Below are 19566 nucleotides of genomic sequence, written 5' to 3'. Positions count from 1 at the left end.
AATCAGTGACACAAGAGTCAATCTGGAACCGAGAGCTGTACCAGAAAAACCGGGGAGTGGTGGAAAAACGTGATTAATCTCGTTATTAATGAATTTTTTTGACACTGAACTTGAGCAGTAGGTAATAAGATCCCCAAATGCTAACACACTAGCCTTTGGCTTCCTATCACCAGGAACCTCGAGGAAAGGCAGGGACACCCACACCAAGTCGTCACTCCCAGAGAACCAGAACCCACAATGTCCAAGTCTCCAAAGGCCTCCAGCACCCTTGGTCATGGGGCTTTTTTCCATCCCCACCATTCCAACTCTCTTCTATCGCTTCATACTTTCTACGAACACTTAAAAATGAGCCAGAAGTGCTCTACTCAAGTAGGAGACTGATCTCATCTCAACAATCTCACACCAACTTGGGAAAAATAAATCTGGGGAAAAAATCAGAAATATCCAAAGAAAACATGGCACCATCCCTCTTCCTTAAAAGAACTCCCATTTCTTAAAGGAGTTTGTTATGAGGCCCTGTTTTGATTTTTAAGCATTTTTCGTTTAGGTAAAAGGCGGCTTGGAAGGAGCAAGAAAATCAGGCGAATTTCTAGGTAGACGGTGGTTCTCTTCCCCACAGTCTTTTGCCAAAGCACGTCAACAGCGGTAACCACGACAAAGTCAAAAACCAAAGGTAAGACAGGAAAACAGCCCCTCGGTCCTACTCTGCCGCCCAGAGCGGAGCCAGGGTTTTTAAACTCCTGGCTCCTCCCAAAACTACGTGGTAAATGCTATGCAGAGATGCACCTGAAGGCCCAGAACGACAACCCAAAACACCTGAGCACCCACAAAGAGCCAATCATCCCGTGATGAAATTCCAAGCCCCACCACTTTCTCACGCCTGACCAAGTGTTCAGAGCTTGCAAAGAAAAGGGGGAGGGGAAATAAGACCACTGCTGGCCACCCACAAACAGTGAAGAGTAGCAGCCAGACAGGGAGGAAAGTGAGAACCCCACCACCCCAAGGCAAGGCAGCTGCCCCCCGCAGGAGAGGGTCCCATGCAGCCCTCTGCCGCACAGAACACAGGAGGCTCTGGGACCCAGGCTAAGAGGAACAGCTTCACAGGTGAAAGAGCAGTAAATAAATATATCAGTGGTAATCACCTAGATGGGCAAGACGGTCTAGCTTGAGGTATTCCAAGAGAAGTGCAAGCAGCATCCCCACAAAAACTTGCACACAAGTGTTCGCAGAAGCATTATGTACAAGAGCCAAAAGGTGGAAACAACCCCAATAGCCATCAGCTGATGAATGGATCAGCAAAATGTGGTGTATGCCCACCCAATCGAGTATTATTCAGCCATTAAAAGGAACCGAGTCCTGATACACACTACAACATGAAGGAACCTTCAAAACACTATGCCAAGTGAAAGAAGCCAGTCACAAAAGGCCACATATTGTATGATTCTATTTACATCAAATGTACAGAATAGGCAAATTCATAGAGACAGAAAGTAGATTAGTGGTTGCCAAAGACTAGAAAAACTGGGGTGAGATGTGGAGTGACTGCCAATGGGTATAGAGTTTCTTTTTGGGGTGATGAAAAGGTTCTAAAATTGATCGCGGTGTTATTGCACAACTCCAAATATACTAAAAACCACCGAACTGTTAAGCGAGAAAAAAAAGAAAAAATCACATTCACATCCAAGATCACTCAGGGAAGACTGAGATGCCTAGGATGCCTTTCTGTCTTGAACCACCAGTAGAACGCCAAAAGAAACATAGTTGAAGAACTGCCAAAGGAACTGGAATAAGTTGGGGATATGAGAGTTTTAAAAAAGAAAGGGCTAAAAGGGGCTGACACTTTGCTAAAGATACAGCAGCCAAGGACCGCAATGTATGCCAAGAATATATATATATACACACACACTGTAGTTAGACTGAAAAGTGTGATGAGGGGTAACTATAATCTCCCAAAAAATAAAAACTGCAACTGGAGGCTTCCTATTTCCCTGCAGCTATGTTGTGGGCTTTAATTAAGAGCATGACAGCCTACCATATTTATCCAATGTCAGTGCCTACTTAGACAAGTCCCTTAAATTCGTTTTAAAACCGTCTTTGGTTGGATTTGTAAATTGGGAAGGAAGCAGTCAGAGGAGGGACTCCAAAAGTACATTCGGTCACTTATCAGCCTTAAAAATCTTTTCACACTCAGCAGGGAGGGTTCTGTGCCATTGATGGTAGGAAAAAAGCAACCATGAAGCACCACCCCAGGTCTTCCCTGGACCGTATGTAATGCCTGTCCGGAGAAACGAGCAGTTAGAACTGAGCAATGTGTTCTGTTCTTTATTGAGATGACCTCCTCCGTGTACAAGTGGAGTAAAAGGACTCCTCTTACAATAGGTACCATTAAGGTCTTCATTTGTATTAAACTGTAAGCAAACAATGTTCAGCTGTAAAAGCTTTTGCAAATCAAAGATTATGGCCTGGGACTTCCCTGGTGGCGCAATGGTTAAGGACCCGCCTGCCAATGCAGGGGACACGGGTTCGAGCCCTGGTCTGGGGAGATCCCACATGCCGCGGAGCAACTAAGCTGATGCGCTACAACTACTGAAGCCTGCGCTCGAGAGCCCGTGCTCCCCAACAAGAGAAGTCACCACAGCGAGAAGCCCGCGCACCACAACGAACAGTAGCCCCCGCTCACGGCAACTAGAGAAAGCACACGTGCAGCAATGAAGAGGCAACGCAGCCAAAGATAAATAAATAAATAAATTTATTTTTTAAAAAAGAAAAAGATAATGAATGGTCTTCCTTGGTAAACTAACCGTTCTTTTTTTTGCAGTACGTGGGCCTCTCACTGTTGTGGCCTCTCCCATTGCGGAGCACAGGCTCCGAACGTGCAGGCTCAGCGGCCATGGCTCACGGGCCCAGCCGCTCCGCGGCATGTGGGATCTTCCCGGACTGGGGCACGAACCCGTGTCCCCTGCATCGGCAGGCGGACTCTCAACCACTGCACCACCAGGGAAGCCCCTAACTGTTCTTTATAATCATCATTATTTATATTCCCAAGAGGCTTTGCCTACTGCTCCAAAAAACTCTGGAAGGAAATAACATGACAACTTCGGCAAGTCTCACGTTAGATGCAAAGGAAAAAGGCTAGTAGTTCCAGAGTAAAACTGTGTTTCACTGGGGCCGTGTCAGCATTGGGGTAGCAGCTCCATGTAATTGGAGCAGGGAGCAGAATTAGAAGAAAAGAAAAAAAGCCACTTTTCAGCTTCAGCTATTTCCAAGTCAGACCCGTCATCTTCCTGACCTCCCAGTGCTTCCTAGCTTACCAGAGCCAGAAGAAAACCCATTTTTATAGCATCATTAGAGTTCTGATTTATCACGAGTACAAAAGAGTGTGCTTCTCAGGGCTCTGCAAGTCTATATTTGTATCAGGAGTTTCTGCAGGACTAAATGATGGTGTTTATATTGAGCTGGGGTGGGGGGCAGTCCAGGAGAAAGAAACCAGTACTCCCCAACCTTTTCCACCAGGAGACTAGGCCTGTGGCTCAGATATGCCCAGAGCCCAGAGCCTGGGACAATCAGGCAAGTCAAATGGGTTCTTCACTTAAGGAGATTTCCTTTCACTCTGTCAGCCACCTTTCAGATTCCAGCAAAGTTTAAACCACAATGGTTTGGAATCCTAACAGCAGTTTTGAGGATTATGGTACAGAATGAGTATTTGCAAACATTTTTAAAAACACAGAATGCTGGACCATGCAGTCACATGTACCAATCACTTCCCCCAAAGAAGTTCATTTATTAAATCCAGACCCTCCCTGACCCCCTGCATGGTGGAAAAAGGTGGTATTAAACTGCATTGGCATTTAAATAGAAATCTGATCTCTGCCATTCAAGGATGTGATCACCACTGGGGATTACTTTCATGCATCTTTAGAATTCTTCCACATTAAAAGTTCTCTCAGGGTGTCAATACCAATATTACTTAACAAACCTTGCCTTTAACTAAAGTTTTAGGTCAAGATTTTAGAGCTAAAACAAAAGGCTACTCAGCCCAAACACTGGTGGGTTGAGGACAAGTGTTCGCTGCCCGTATTTTAATGTGGTTGTCACTTTGGGGATTTAGAAAGTGAACTTCAAGTCAGATCAAAGCAAAAACTGTTTGCTCCCAGGATGACTGCTCATTATGGCCTTAAATCCTTTTTGGAATAAGGTGTGATGTATATAAGTAAATATATCAAATAAATCCCCCTCAAAAAATTGTAACCAACTACAAGTCCCAGTGAAAAGGCTGCAGAGCGAATGGAATCGAATGTCAGACAAAAACCACACAAGAATCAGGCTTACTAGTGAGACTGTTTCCCCGTCCCCTGCTAAACCCTCCTAAATGCACGGGAATGAGCTCTTTACAGAGCAATGCCAAGTGTTTTCGTCATTTTCAAACGATTAAGAAACCAGGTTGACTGCCCGTTTGGCACCTATCAAAGGTGGTAGCCTCGGCCACTCGGGATCATCAGTTTGGAAAGGAGTCACACGGCATGTGTCAAGTACCCGGTCCTGGTGGCAGGGAGCTACTGCAGGTGGAAGCCATGTGCTACCAATTTAACTGGGACTCCAGCCCACGGATCCTCGCCATCACATCGACTCTTTCATCCCCCAACATCAAGACGTTATCACAAGCTGAAAACAGAACACACAGCGTTTTCATGCTCTGGGCAACAGAAGAATGGAAAAGGGGGCAATTTAGGTAAAACCAATAAACATTTAAGTCCTACCTCATTTCTAAATGGACATCCTGGGCTTCCCTGGTGGTGCAGTCGTTAAGAATCCGCCTGCTAATGCAGGGGACACGGGTTCAAGCCCTGGTCCGGGAAGATCCCACATGCCGCAGAGCAACTAAGCCCATGCGCCACAACTACTGAGCCTGCGCTCTAGAGCTGGTGAGCCACAACTACTGACCCCATGTGCCACAACTACTGAGCCTGCACTCTAGAGCCCGTGCTCTGCAACGAGAAGCCTCTGCAATGAGAAGCCTGCGCACCACAACGAAGACCCAATGCAGCCAAAAATAAAAATAAATTAAAATTTAAAAAGTAAAGACATCTTTACTGAAGAATGAAAACGAAGGTGAAGAAGTTTATCCAAAAGTACTCTTAAATGCCAAAAAGTAATGCTGCTTCTTAGCAGTTCTGGGATATCACCTCATTCTCACATGGAGGGAGGGAGGATGATAAAAAGCCATCATCAGAACAATCAAAAAGTGTGTCTGATACAAAGATCACACTGCATTTCACCTTAAGTTTGGAAGAAAAAGCATCTATATTATTTTCAGTTCTATCCTCTTCCTCAGACAACCCAGATAGGCTGTAATCAGCAAGGATGACCCAGAAACATCGTGTTCCCTCTTCAACCTTGAGGCTGGAGAATTACAGCCACAAAGACCTGCAGGACCTAAAATAAGAATAATCTGGTCTAGATAGTTAGTTTATAAAGCACTTCACATGTTAAAGTACGATTCTGCCTCCCCCAAAATGACCTTGAGGGGCCAATACATGAAAGTCTAAGTCTCCCCATTTTATGCATGAAGAAACTGAGACTGAGGGGAAGTGATTTACCCAAGGTCACCGGCTCTCTTCCCACAGGGTTTGGCATCTCTGCTGTCAACTGAACTGTAAATTCTCTGAAGACAAAGACAATGTCATATTTTCTAACCCCTAACAGAGTCAGAGAATACGTCAGCTGTATGTGACTGAACAGTCTTCCAAGCCAGAGCCCAATGGGACCTTTGTCACCGTACAACACCCACCTCACAACCAAGGCTGAAATCACTTGCGAAAAGAATGGGATTCTGGGGTCATTTTAAAGTTATGTCACATCCTCACAAAAAAAGCATTTCATAAACATGAAATATGTAATTGTACAATTCCACAGACGCTTCTTCCTTTACTGCTACAGTCATCCTGACTAAATAACACATTGTGTTCTCAGAGCAATTTTGTTTTACAAAGTGCTTTCCCGTATCTTATCTCATTTAGTTCTAATGCCCTGAGAGAGGACAAGAAAAGAAAATAGAAACTTAAATAAAACCCACCTGACATCTTTACTACTTATTACAAGTGCCTGTATTGGTTTTTAAAAGCCAACAGACAAACCCGCTGGCACTACCTGGGGGACTGTAAATTAGTACAGTCTCTCTCCCAGAAAACAACGTAAAAGGGATCTGAATTGTAAACACACGTAACACAAAGTGGTAGTTCCACACTGAGGAGTTTGGAATTAAGTGCAAAAAGATACAGGAAAAGCATACTGCACACATCACTGTGGACGACAGCCCCCATACTGTGAAAAGACCATCAAGAACAGGCAGGTCGGGCTTCCCTGGCGGCGCAGTGGTTGAGAGTCCGCCTGCCGATGCAGGGGACGCGGGTTCATGCCCCAGTCCGGGAGGATCCCACATGCCGCGGAGCGGCTGGGCCCATGAGCCATGGCCGCTGAGCCTGCATGTCCAGAGCCTGTGCTCCGCAACGGGAGAGGCCACAACAGTGAGAGGCCCGCGTACCGCAAAAACTTTTAAAAAAAAAGAACAGACGGGTCAAGAAAACTGTGGTACAGATTGACCGAGTGCCCAGCAGCTATTAAAAATAATGATGCAGAATCATATTTTGATAATTGAAATGAGATATAAATGCAAAGAGCACGGAATAGAACATCTCTTAGGAGTATGAGCCCACATAGGTAAAACGACATTATCTACAAGTGCAGGAGCACCCCGTAGGTAACTGCAGTAGACTTTACCTTTGTGTTGCTCTTGGAGTTGAATGATTTCTTGTAAGGCAAGAAGAATCGTTTTCAAAGGGGGACAAACCCTATTGGCCCAATTAGGTATGAGGATTACATGTAGATTTTATTTTCCCATGAAAATGAATCAATAACTGCAGTTACCATGGATAACTGAGGATCCATCTGGCAGGAGGAAGCATCTCTGAAAGCCGGTCCAAAAGCATTACCCCAGCTGGCCTTCCACTATATCAGGGGCTGGGTTTCATGCCCCGGCTGTCACTGATAAAACGTGCAACCTTTGTTATTAGACACCTCAGGTTTTCTCAGCTGTGAAATTCTGATTAGTGAAGCTCACCTTTTTCCACTAGACCCTTACCAATTCCCTCCCACTAGTGGGTATTATTTGAAATACTCCAAAAGCTTCAAGTCAACAAATATTTCCTAAACTGTGTGATGACAGAAAATTCAGCCTCTAATCGTGTGGGTTTAATAGAGTGAGACACATGTAAACACTAATTCCAGCACCTACAGGTACGTGTGAGGAGTCGGGCCCACAGAAAAGGGGTGTGGCTCTGCCTGACTGGGGAAGAGGGTGGCAGGCTGCCCAGTCAGGCCTCAGCGTGGTCAAGGTGGGTTCCACAGGCAATCCGTCCCCTGAGCAACTTGAGCAACCAAGATGTGCAAAGGCCAAGAGGCTGGCTCAGCTGCAGTGGAACGGGTGGCCAGAAGCTCAAGGTAGAGCAAGGGCTTTTTATGCTGTGCTGAGGACAAACGCAGCTTAGACTGGATCCACTGAAGGTTCATGGTCAGAGTTTCAAGTTCAAGGATTACTGCTCCGAGAGCCAGGTTAAACATCTTTGGTGAAACGTCTCTGTGCAAAGATTCAGTGCCGGTCTAATCTTAATTCTCAATCTGTCAGTCTTTCTAACTCACCACCCAGACATATTCAGAAGTCAAGTGTTGGATAATAGAGAAGAGATTCAACCACCAGAGAGTGGGGCTGGGAAGAGATTACATCACCTTCTAATCTTTTTTTTTTTAATTATAGTTGATTTACAACATTGTGTTAATTTCAGGTGTACAGCAAAGTGATTCAATTATACATTTTTTATTTTTTATTCAGATTCCTTTTCATTATAGGTTATTATGAGATACTGAATATAATCACCTTCTAATCTTTAAAGCTTTGTTCTATATCCCAAAATGGGCTTCAGAATATCTGTTGCTATTCATTTGGCTTATTAAGAGGCAAAGTATAGAATTCATCTGATTCATTTACTCCTGAGTCAGCCTGGAAGGCTGCCGACAGACCTGATGTCTCCAGGTTGGTGATTTCCAACTGTGTAACCATACCTTCTTGAGCATTTGTGCATAGTATGCAGTTTACAAAGTGCTTTCACATCAAAAATCTTACTGATCCTCCCAACAAGCCTGTGAGGTGCATGGAACAAGTTTTCCAGGTGAGGAAGCAGCCCAGCGAGGTTATGTGGCTTGCTCAGGGTCACACAGCTCATATTCCCAATCTTGTCCACTATAACCACAGAGATGCCCTACATATTCAAAACAAGCCTGTCCCAATCTGAGGCATTAAATTCCCCAAGCCCACATACTAGCAATAAGGCATGGACTCAAAGCACAAAACACTCCAAGTCCTGATTAGGTCAACATCCAACTGCTGCTTAACAGAATAAGCATTCATGCAGCACCCCTTCTGTAAACCTAGGGAGGGAATAAATGCAAGAAACACATGCTCAGCCCTAATCCCTTCTCATTTCCTCCTGGCACCTGTTTCTGCCCCCAGAGGCACCAAACACTTTTAACAGCTGGCAGAAATAAGAACCAAGAGATAACACACACAACCATTGTAGCCCTAACCCAAATTGTGGCTGGGAAATAATGGAGAAAGAACCACCCAGATTTAAAAAGAGAGCAATAAAACAGGGCGCCCAAATGGCTCCCACATTCCCCTGGGTGATTCAGTCACTAGATACCTGGGCTGCTGTCACATAAACCAGAGAGTCTCCTGATGGAAAAGACACACACAACCCACCCCTCTCATGCCTCCCCACCCCCAGCCAAAACTATCATTGGGAAAGAACTCCTGGTTGTACTGGAGAAAATACGTGAGAAGAGCTGTACTGGGAGCACGGAGGGGCAAAATTTGTGGCTATGAATTTTATGACCTTCTAGGACTCAAGGTAACTAAACACTGCTGCCAGTATTTCAATGCTCACTGCCTTCCTCTTTATGGGTGGTGGAGCTTGACAGACTTAACAAAATTAGAACTTAAGATCCAATTTAGGCCTTCTAGGCCACACCAGCTCTCCAAAACAGCTCTCAAGAACTTCTGCCAGTAGCGTTCCCCTTTCTAAGGCCCTCATACACCCTATGAATATGCAAGTAATTATGTATAATGTTCCCATTACTCACGCTGCCTCATTAACATATCTAGGCAGCCTTTGTTTACTGCCCGGCCCAGACCCTGGTGAGGATTGGAGGGCAAATGATTTCCCCCAGCGCCCCACGGTACCCTACGCAGCAAAAGTCAGGGGCAACAATAAAGGTGCGAAAAAGCATCGAGGCTGATCTGTCGCAGCCCCTGCGAAATCAAATGAATTCGGAAGCCTGGAGAGCAAACACAGCCCAGGCCGGCCCTCAGATACACCGAAGAGCGTGGGGTGGGGGCACTTTTAAAATACAGAGCACAAACCAGCCGGGTCCCAGGACAACTGGGATCTCAGCTCTTCTTCCACTGAGGACTCAAGGAGACAGCCAGCGGGGGATAAGGGGGTAGCTCCACCAACTGGTGTTTAAAAAAACAACAAACACGCACTTGAGACAGATCCACTCCTGCTCCTGGAGGCTGACAAACTGCCTTAACTTCCCCCCAACTTTCTCAAGCCAAAACACCTCTCCAAAGGCTGCCAAGAGCCCCCATTATGGCATTTTCCCCTTTTCGGGGCTACTCCGATCACTCCTTTTACCTCAAGTTCATCTGGACTAAAAAGTGGGGAGGAGATACAGCCTTTCACTGTCTGGCTAGGGCCTACCGGCCTCAGTTTTCCCTTCTGTAAAATGGACTCAACAGCCTCTTCCTCTCCTGTGAACTCACTAGGGAAACAATAACTGTGGGCACTTACTTCAGAACTGACATCTTCTCCTCATGATGCTAGAGCGTTTCCTACAATCCAAGCTCCTCTGGCACATTTCTTCAAATGGCAAAGAGAAGTCCCACAAGGCATGGGAGGCCTTCTCACAAGAGCAGTAAAATCTGTGGCAAGACAGACTGGTGGAAGTAGAAAGAAAGCCAAACAGAGATGCAAGGCCCAGGGCTGTGGTCCAGCTGCCCACTCAGATGTGCCTGAGACTTGGCCCTCAGGATAGGATCTACCTCTGCAAAACGTGGGCTCTCTCCCACCCCGCACATCCTGACAAAGAGAACAAAAGAGACAAAAGCCACCTGCAAGAGGTGACAGGACAGGAAGTCCCGGAAGCAAGCAGGATCATTCAACCAGGAGCAAAAGGATATCCGGCAAGTGCTGCCACTTCCTGCTAGGTTCAGCTCTACTTTTAACAATTTTATTCTGAGTCAGAAATGAATGAAAATCCTTGACTGAAAAGTGTGAGGCTGCCAGAAGGCTATAGGGTTGTCTGAAGTCAAGAAAGATTAAACCCTAAAAGGATAACAAAAATCTCACTCAAATTGTCTACAAAAAGGTAGACCAAAGTCATCAGAGTTCCCACCTCCTGGAATGAAAGGGGCCTGCGACGAGGAGGCCAGTGTAGAAAAGGCTTTATGGACAGACAAAAGGGACCAGAAACACGAAGTCTGGGGCCGGGAAAAGGAAGCGAGGCTTGTGGAGGGGAGGGCAGTCAGAGAAATGAGGAGAAGAGGTACCTTGGGAGATGGAAAGAAACAAGAGAACTAAGCAGAAACTGATTCAAATGTGTCTTGTTTCCATTAACAGGTAGGCTTGAGGATTTGAAATGGAACAGATCTTTAGCAGTATCTCCTAAGTAAGACAAAATAATTACAGTTGCTGGATTACAAGATACAAGCTTCTGAACTCCATATAAATGAGGAGTAATATCACTCATCTTTCTGCCTCCGCCATCCTGAGAATGACACAAACTCTAAAAGTAATACAAATTACCTCAGCAGGGCCACTCTGACCCACATTTTATCTATGCTACCTGGCATAAACTAGATAAGCTAGTCTAGTTTAATATTTGAGGATTAAGGCTAAACACAATGGAAGCTCTTATCAGAGCTGATAGGGACCATAAGTTGGTTAGCTAATATAAAGTTTACTAAGCAGGAAATCTTTAAAAAATATATATATATCTACTTATACAGATACGTAGATTATATACATATACGCACATACATGTAACGTAATGAACACATAAATGTGCTGTTACAGATGTTTTTGAGAACTCTTGGTGCTCCATGTTATGCTTTTTTGTTTGTTGGGAAGGAAGTCTGGCCGTAAGTGAAGCTTGGTTCTTAAAAGGGAACCACTTGTAAAGCAACGTGTGCAGAATCCTTACAGATTTTCCCCAAGCCTTTTAAATGGGGAAAATGGCGGGCCCACATCTAATTTAACCGTCTCATTTTTTTTTTTAGTACTTCACTTTTATCAAGGGTTCTCAAACATTCAGCTTCAAGCTTTCATAGAAACCAACTCTCTTTTCACATTCATTCAAAGGTTTACATAATATTTAACCGAAATTGCAATAATAAGTCTAACTGGAATAACCAGATTTGGGAATAAACAACTGACACTTGGCAAGTCTTCTATATGGGAAGGAGCCAAAGGGGACAGAAGTACACACTTCCCAGGCCTGCCCACTGGCCAGGAGCTTCGTGCTGAGATATCACAGCCAGGATGTTCTGCAGCCAGGAGCACCAGGGAGGCTGGGTAGGTGGAAGGCGATTAATAGGAGTGCTGTTACTGTAATCCTAGGGGAGACTGAGACCTGGACCAGTAACAGGAGCACCAAAACAACGCAAGCAGAATTCCAATAACTAAACTTCTTAGGCTGCAAAACTTTTAACCATCTGGATGAAAATGTCAGGAGTCAGGTCCTCAGACCATCATGATCAAGGGCAAACCTTAAAAATAGACCAGCTTTTCAGCATCCAGTCACGATTTTTTAAAAAACTCAGAACAAACTACAAAAGTGTGCATCTACCCAAAAAAACCCCATAAAACAAAGAAAACAATGCCTATGGCTAAGAGCTTACTTCCATCCATACTACCCTGGCAATACCAGCTCTAGTCTATATAAAAGACTGTGAGTATAACCACTCTTCACTCGAGTCTGAGCTGCCTGCCTGATCATTTCATGTCATTTTTCCAAATCCACATTACTGACTCATTACCGTTCACTTCACCGAAGTTATATGTTTTGAGTGACATGTTTCATCCTTATTTTTCCACTAGCCCTGTAATTTTTAGTGTGCGATTTTGTAGAACTTGAGGTTTTTCACCAATGCAGACACCATGCTACATTACATACACCTCTGGTTACATAGATCTGCACTGTTCAGTAGGATAGCTACTAGTCATATGTAGCTCTTGAACTTTTGAAATGACTAGTCCAAACTGAGTTGCCCTGTAAGGGTTAAAAAAAATACACCAGATTTCAAAGACACAAGATAAAAACAGAAGGCAAAAGATCTTAGCAACTTTTGTACTGATTACATGTTAAGATAATATTTTTATTATACTAAGGTTAAATAAAACTATCATTAAATTAAAAACAAAAAGGTCCAGCTTAGCCTTTACCAGGTGTTTTAATGTACTGGGCTTAATATGACTTTCCCATGTCGTCTTTGAAAGGAAGAAAAGGGTTCTATTTTGAATCTAAGAAACATTGGTTACATACTCCACAAGATTTTCTCTTTCTGAAGGAGGAAAGTTTAAATAACCTTTGGAACAGGATATGTATTAGCACTGGAGTTATTTCCAAGACGTCTGTAAGTCAATAGCCCTCAGCCCAGCAACAGGAACTGGTCTAACCTCCTATGACAGAGGAAACAGCCATTAAACCATCTAAGTACCAAATAATTCTAACTGGCTATTTGGGCCAATGGCTATGGGTGACACACAAGTCAGGTGTACAGTAAAGTAATAATAACCGAAGTAATAATAACTCAAATTGGATTATTTTTAAACATAATTTTTTTTAATTTCAGTGACACACTTTGGACTCTTAAGTTGACAATATTCCTTCTATAATCTCTCCAGACAGTGACAGTTGCTAAATTGTCTCTGCCCGAGACTATGTAACAAAGAGAAAAGTTTTCTCCACTACTAGAGACAGACAGAAAGCAAGCCACATGAACAGCTCAAAAAAGGAAAAGCTGGGCTTCTCTGGCAGCGCAGTGGTTAGGAGTCGGCCTGCCAATGCAGGGGACACGGGTTCGAGCCCTGGTCCGGGAAAATGCCACATGCCACGGAGCAACTTAAGCCCATACGCCACAACTACTGAGCCTGCGTGCCTAGAGCCCGTGCTCCACAACAAGAGAAGCCACTGCAACGAGAAGCCCGCGCACCGCAACGAAGAGTAGCCCCGGCTCACTGCAACAAGAGAAAAGACCGCTCACAGCAACAAAGACCCAATGCAGCCAAAACCAAAATAAAATCTTTTTTTAAAAAACCACCATTCACTTTATAGCAGTACACCACATATACTCGATAAATATTTGTTAATCGGTAAATATTTTTTAAAAAAGGAAAAGTGTAGCAATTAAATAATGTGTACACATTTTTTCCCCCAGAACTGTAAAATAATTCAATTGGGTGTAAAATGGGGGGGAAGGGGGGCACCGCAGGGGACAGAAGCTCATAAATCCTACCACTACATTTTGGTGTCGTTCTATTTTTTTCTTTACAATTTTATGTAATTATAGTAAATCCCACTTTTGAATCTGGTAACACAAACTTTTCCCAGTTTTTTCAATCATACTGCACCTTTAACTCAGAAAATTAGGTACTTAAAATTTACAGCCTAGTGTTACAAATTCTGCTTGAGCTGTCCTAGGAATCAAACTGGTAATCTGTTTTCACGCTAACTGTATGAATCATATCTTCATGTGGCAGAGATTTTTATTTCAAACTCATACCTGCTATAAAGCATCAAAGATCAAATGCTTTCGCAACCTGGGTATCATCTGTTATTCTGCCTAGGAATAACCAACCAGTGGAGTGATGGAAATGGCATAAAATACCCATAGAGCAAAACATGCAACTGTTTTTATTGTCCAAGTGAATTAGGGCTTTGAAAGGCAAATGTTTTCAGTTATTTAAGGTATTGTAGCGGGAATCGTACCCAGCAATTAAAACAGGATTACAGTGCAATTTATGAGTTTCTCAAGGACGTCATTTAATATGAAATATAACAATCATTTCTCCCAAAGCCTGCCATCTACAATCCCACCCCCAAACTCTGCTTTGCTAAAGCAATAAACTAAACGGGAACGCGGCAGGCATCTAAGGCTTTTGAGACTACTTGCAGGAAATGTGCTGCCTTCCACGAGCTCAAGTAATAATTCCACCTTACAATGAAAGAACATACATACTGTTTTACATCTTCCACGGACATTATCTCACGCACGTGACCTCAGATAAAGTGAAGTGGCAAAGGCACGTATTACTTTTTCCATTTTACAGAAGAGTAAACAGACCCAGATTTCCAGCCTCTTGTTCTCCGGTTCTCAAGAACTAAACCCAGAACACCTTAGACTCGCAGTCCAGTGCTCTTTCAAGCACGCGCATCAATGACAGTCTTCCCCCGTCTGCCCCACCCCCTAAAATACTCAATAGGCCTAGAGCTGGCACAGCGAAGAAGTGCCACTCTGGTGTTTCAAGGCATCCATAAAGAGCAACAGTTGATGCTGTGCAACATCACCCAGAAAGGCATCCCGCCACATCCTGCCGAGACACCCCCAACACGACTTAAAAGTGACAAGGTGGCCAAATCCACAACACGGTTCTCCTACAAAGCCAAGCTTCCCTGCATGAAGTTTCCCTGCTTTTCAAAAGCGTTGACGAGAGAACACGACCACCACCACAGTAATGCCACGGCATCAGCAGACCTGGAAACAGAGGAAACGAAAACGTTTCTGCAGACAGAAAACGTCTCCGCCCTGCTCCCCACCCCCTAAGTGGAATCAGCTGGGTCGGGGTCGCTCGCAGGGGGCCCACAGGCTCTCCGCGCTCACCTGGAGGGAAGCGCGGCGTTTCGCTGCGGAAGGCCGAGGCCGGTCGCATCCTCCTCCTCCTCCACTTCCTCCTCCCACGCGGCAGCCCCCGCCTCCGCGCCGCTCCCTCCTCCCCCGCAGCCCCGCCGCGCTGGAACCTCCCGCCCGACTTTTGACGTCACGGAGGAGGAGAAGGTTCCACCCGGGCCCGTCCCTTTGTGACGTCACAATGACAAAAGAACGCGGCCTGAGCGTCCGGGAACCCGGAGCCGCGGGGGGCGGAGGGAGGGAGGGGAGGCCAGCGCGAGGCGGGGGAGGAATCAGGGGGCGGGAAGGGGGCGCGCTGACGTCTCGCCGGCTTAACCTGTTGCTCTCGGGCCCGCACTGGAGCCAGCGGGCAGGGCCGCGGGGAGCCGGCCGCGCCGCCGCCGCCATGCTCCGCCGTGCGCGCGCTGGGGGGCGCCCGCCGCAGCCGCGCGCCGCCCGCCCCCTCCCCGCCACGCCCCCGCCCCGCGCGCCGCACCGCCCCCTCCCCAGGCCGACCGGCCGCACCTCCCCCGCGCCCCACCCACCCATCCGCCAGCCCGCCGGCCAGCGCCGCCCGCCCGGAGCCCGCAGCCCTGAGCCCGGAGCCCGGAGTCCGGAGTCCGGAGCCTGCAGCCCGCCCCCTACAGGCCGCGCGCGTATTCCGGGCCCCGGCCCAGCCCGCCGCGACCCCCGAGCGCCCTCCCTTTCGCAGCCGGCTAGAGCACATCGGGAACACGGGCTCCGCTCCCCGAGCGTTAACTCGTGCTCTGCCTCCCGCGGCCGCCGCCAGCCACGGGCAGGCGGCCGGACGCCAGGACTCGACACAATCCGCTGACCACCGGCAACACATCCCACCCCACGCCGCTCCCCAACTTCGCGATGACTGGGGCGGGGGTGGGGGTGGCTCTGGTCCAAGTTCTACCCCTTTTGCTTTGTGGCTGCACCCGGATCGGATGTGCCCCGGGAAGGCGTCCACGCTCGCAGACAAGGTTGTCTCCCTGCAGTTTCTACTGCCCGAGTTTAAACTAGTCCTTTGCATTCTCCCCAGCCCTCTGCAATGCGGATGTATTTTAATTCTTAAATTCTTTAGGGAACAGCTTTTTAAGTAAGGCTTAATTATTTAACCTTGCATTTCTTTCATAGTTGAAGTTTACGTGTCTAGATTAGGATCAGCCCTCAAGAAGAGATATTCAGCTTTTCCATTAAATCTATTTTTTACAAAACCAGTGCCCCGAAGGTCATCTCCCATTACACACATCACACTGCTCAAAAAGGGAAAATATTAAGACCAATTTGTCGACCCGAGTTAAATAAAACTTTCTTATAACATTGCATTATTCCTAATGTGTGTTCATTTGGCCTTTTTTTTTTAATGGGTTCTTTGATTTAAAGCATGCAGCTAATCACCGATCACTCGAGTGCATATTTGGTTAATCCTCGGACCCCTCTCCCCTCCCTCCCCCCAAACTTAAAAAAAAAAAAAAGCCACCACACACAAAACAAAAACACTCCCCATGCCAATCAAAACGTAGCTGTACTATGCACAAAACAAATTTAACTATTCCACACCAGTTAAATCTCTGAATAATCACCCAATTTCAGAAGGCCAGTTAACTGGGAGTAATTATTTGTAGTCACTTACATATGCATTCACATGCCTTCTTAAAAACATTAGCTATATTGTATGTCTTTTTCCCCCTAAAACTGGAAACCATGAATTTTTAAACAAAACCAGTCCCATTATTAAAGTCAATCCCAACAAATGCATTCGCTGTAACGCGATTCCCAATTGGTTTATGTTGCGAACCAAATAATCCAAAACGACCACATACATTAAATTTGATGTGCCAGTGCAAGGAACAAGATCGCCATAATCGGACCCTCGATTGCAACTTAAAGGGCTTCCAACACACATGCGTTACACGATTTCCCAAATAACATTAATAATAATAACACAGGCTCATTTGCATGCAAAGTGCAATAGGGGCCAAATCCGCCCGAGAATGCAGTTTAGTCACATTACCGCAGCCCCTACACCCCCACCCAGGCTCCACCAAAATCCCCTGCCTTTCATCTAAAACTAGATTATGGTTGTGTCATTCGAGGTCAATTTATTCACTGGAGGTATCGCTACACCAATCTGTTTTTTCGTCCAAACTAGGCAGACACGACTTTGCCTGAAAAAGCCTTCTTTCAGAAAAGAAAGAAACAGCCTTATCGGACGCTGTGTTTAAAACCCTTCAGCTGCAGAATTATCTATAAACTTGACATTCACAGCCATTGCTTAAAACTACAAGTCAAAGGATGTGTTGTTAGGAGCACTTACGTATTTCTTCTGAATGATATTCCTCTTGGGTCTTTCCTTGCTCATTCTGAGATCCAAATGCTGATTGCAAAAGGGGACAATTGCTTCATGAATTTAAAGCCGTCAGAAATTTGCAAAAAAATATCCTGGTGGTTTTTATTGTTGTTGGTGGTGGTGGTTGATCTTGGAATCCGACTTTTCTTCCTCTTCCCCCAAAGCCCGATTCGCCTTGAAATAAATCCGAAATTGGGAAGGAAAAAAAAAAAAGCCAAAGACGAAGCAAACAAAAAAAAAATTTCACTTTAGTAAAACACTCATAATGGAAAATTTCCCCCGAAACACACACACACACAAAAAAAAACCGACGCCCTTCACTCCCCCCCCTTTTTCCTCCAAAAACTACATCAGCGAAACGTGAAGGTCCTTAGTGTCTGATCCGTAGTTACATCTTGGAAAAGAAAAAGGAAAGATAAATAAAAAATGTTGGAAGTCACGTTTGTGCTGCAGCAGCAGTGCGAGCAGAAGAGTCAACTCCAGCGGCGGCGGCGGCGGCGGCGGCAGCACCACAGCGAGGGCTCGCCGAGTCTCTTTTTTCCAAGCCCCCTAACCAATGAGAGAGAGGCTATCCAGCCCAACTTTAAATGGACTCTGCTTTTATACAAGTTAGGGCTCCTCGGATAATTCCCCGCCGGACGCTAGCCGAAAACTCCCACAGCTGGGCCACCAAGCGCCCGCCTCCTCCGGTGCCGACCGCCCCTGGCCGAGCCCAGAGGACCCCCGCAGCCCCGTCGACGAGACACCCGAGAGGCCTCGACGAACCCTTCCCGGGCTACCCCTCAGACATCGCTCCCACGCCGAGCCTAAGAGTGGAATTGAGAGAGACTCCCTAGCTCAATGCATGGCACGCTCGGTCGCTCCACCTCACCCCCTTTCCCCAGCTTGCCGCTCACCCCACAACCGCCACACGCTAGCCCCCGCCACGCCTCGTGTCTACCTGCAGCCGGGCTGCTGGGTGCCAGTGCCCCAGGACGGCCGGCCCCGGGGAGAGCCGCCTATTCCCGGGGCACCTTAGAATGGTCCCCTTGATCTTCTGGAAGTTGTAGTCCCCCGACTACAAAATGGCTATGGCCACGGGAGCTGGGAACTACAATTCCCAGCCTGCCCCGCAAGCCTGTCACTCAACTCCCCTCCCTCCTCCCCGCCCCCTCCCCCTCGCCGGCCCTGCCAACAAACGCCTGGACGTGTCCCGCGTGTGACACTGAGAGAGGCTGGCTCGGGATTGGCCCGCAGAGCGTGTGGTCCGCGAGCAAGGAACTCCCCACGCCGGCCCGCCCCCTGGCCCCCGGCCGCGGCCCCCCTCCCCCCCCCCGCGGCGGCCGGCCCCCTCCCCGCGCGCCCCGCCCCCACCCGCGGCGCAAACCGCCTGTGGAATCGAGGAATCGCGCGCGCGCCGGCCCGCGCCGAGCGGCCGTGGGGGGGACGCCCGGCGTCCCAGGGGAAGGCCTCGGAGCGTGGCGGCGCGGGGGGCGGTGTCGGCGAGGGGTTGGAGCCAGTCCTAAGGAAAACTGGGCCACGCACCAAGAGGAATCCTCGGTGCGAACTAGTTGATCGGCGGCGCCTGCTGCTTCGGCGGCGCAGCCGGTGTCACCTCAGGACACCGCCTCGCGTCGCCGCACGAAGCGTGCCGCGGTCGGACTCGGGGGAGCCCGAGGTCACCTCTGCCCGCGGCCGCACGCGCCTCCCGCGCGGAAAGGCCACCTCCCGGCGCGGCACGCCGCCCGGAGAGCGAGGACGGCGTCCGGGGTAGGGGGACCCCAAAAGGGAAGCCCCGGCCGCCGCCTCCTACAAAAGATCACCGTCTTTAAGGAGATCACGCTCGATCTTGGCTGCTCCCGGCGTCTTTTGCGTCTGGGGCGCCTGTGAGCGAGACTAAAACGTTGAGGGGGAAACGAGTGGAATATGGAGCCCGAGCCACACAGACACGCACACCGTAAGGAAGCATCTGGAACGCCGAGTGCCAGGAATGTCAACGGCGGTAGCCACGCGAGAGCCTGCTTTCTACCTGCGTCTGCCCCCTGTTGTGCTTATTTCATCGTCAGTATAAATGAAGTAGGGAGGGCCTGGTGTATCTCCGGCCTTCGCGTTATTAACAACTTTGTCAAGTCTCTCGTAGCCTTTCTGCATTGTTAATTTCCTCGTTTTCACCGTGGTTTTACAGAAGTGATGTTCTAAAGCATCTCCTCTCGGGCAACCCTTTTAAGAA

At 47.4% G+C, this 19566-nt stretch overlaps 1 protein-coding gene across 12 annotated transcripts in view; it reads right to left on the bottom strand.

Moving 5' to 3' along the window:
* Nucleotides 1-18423, bottom strand: part of JARID2 (jumonji and AT-rich interaction domain containing 2) — a 241473-nt gene extending 223050 nt beyond the window's left edge. For 6 of the 12 annotated variants that reach the window (XR_013829978.1, XR_013829979.1, XM_079932718.1 and 3 more), the window contains exon 1: nucleotides 15336-16233. Coding sequence is in view for 8 of the 12 variants with exons in the window: in XM_079932718.1 (XP_079788844.1) it covers nucleotides 15336-16037 (702 nt within the window). In the remaining 4 variants the exon portion in view is untranslated. The other 6 variants (XM_079932713.1, XM_079932715.1, XM_079932717.1 and 3 more) reach the window with 5 other exon arrangements.
* Nucleotides 18424-19566: the final 1143 nt, after the last annotated feature.

The sequence above is a fragment of the Stenella coeruleoalba genome (assembly GCF_951394435.1).
Source record: "Stenella coeruleoalba genome assembly, chromosome: 10".
NCBI classification, from domain to species: domain Eukaryota; kingdom Metazoa; phylum Chordata; class Mammalia; order Artiodactyla; family Delphinidae; genus Stenella; species Stenella coeruleoalba.
Note: the sequence above shows the minus strand (reverse complement) of the source record. Positions and strands in the feature narration are given on the sequence as shown.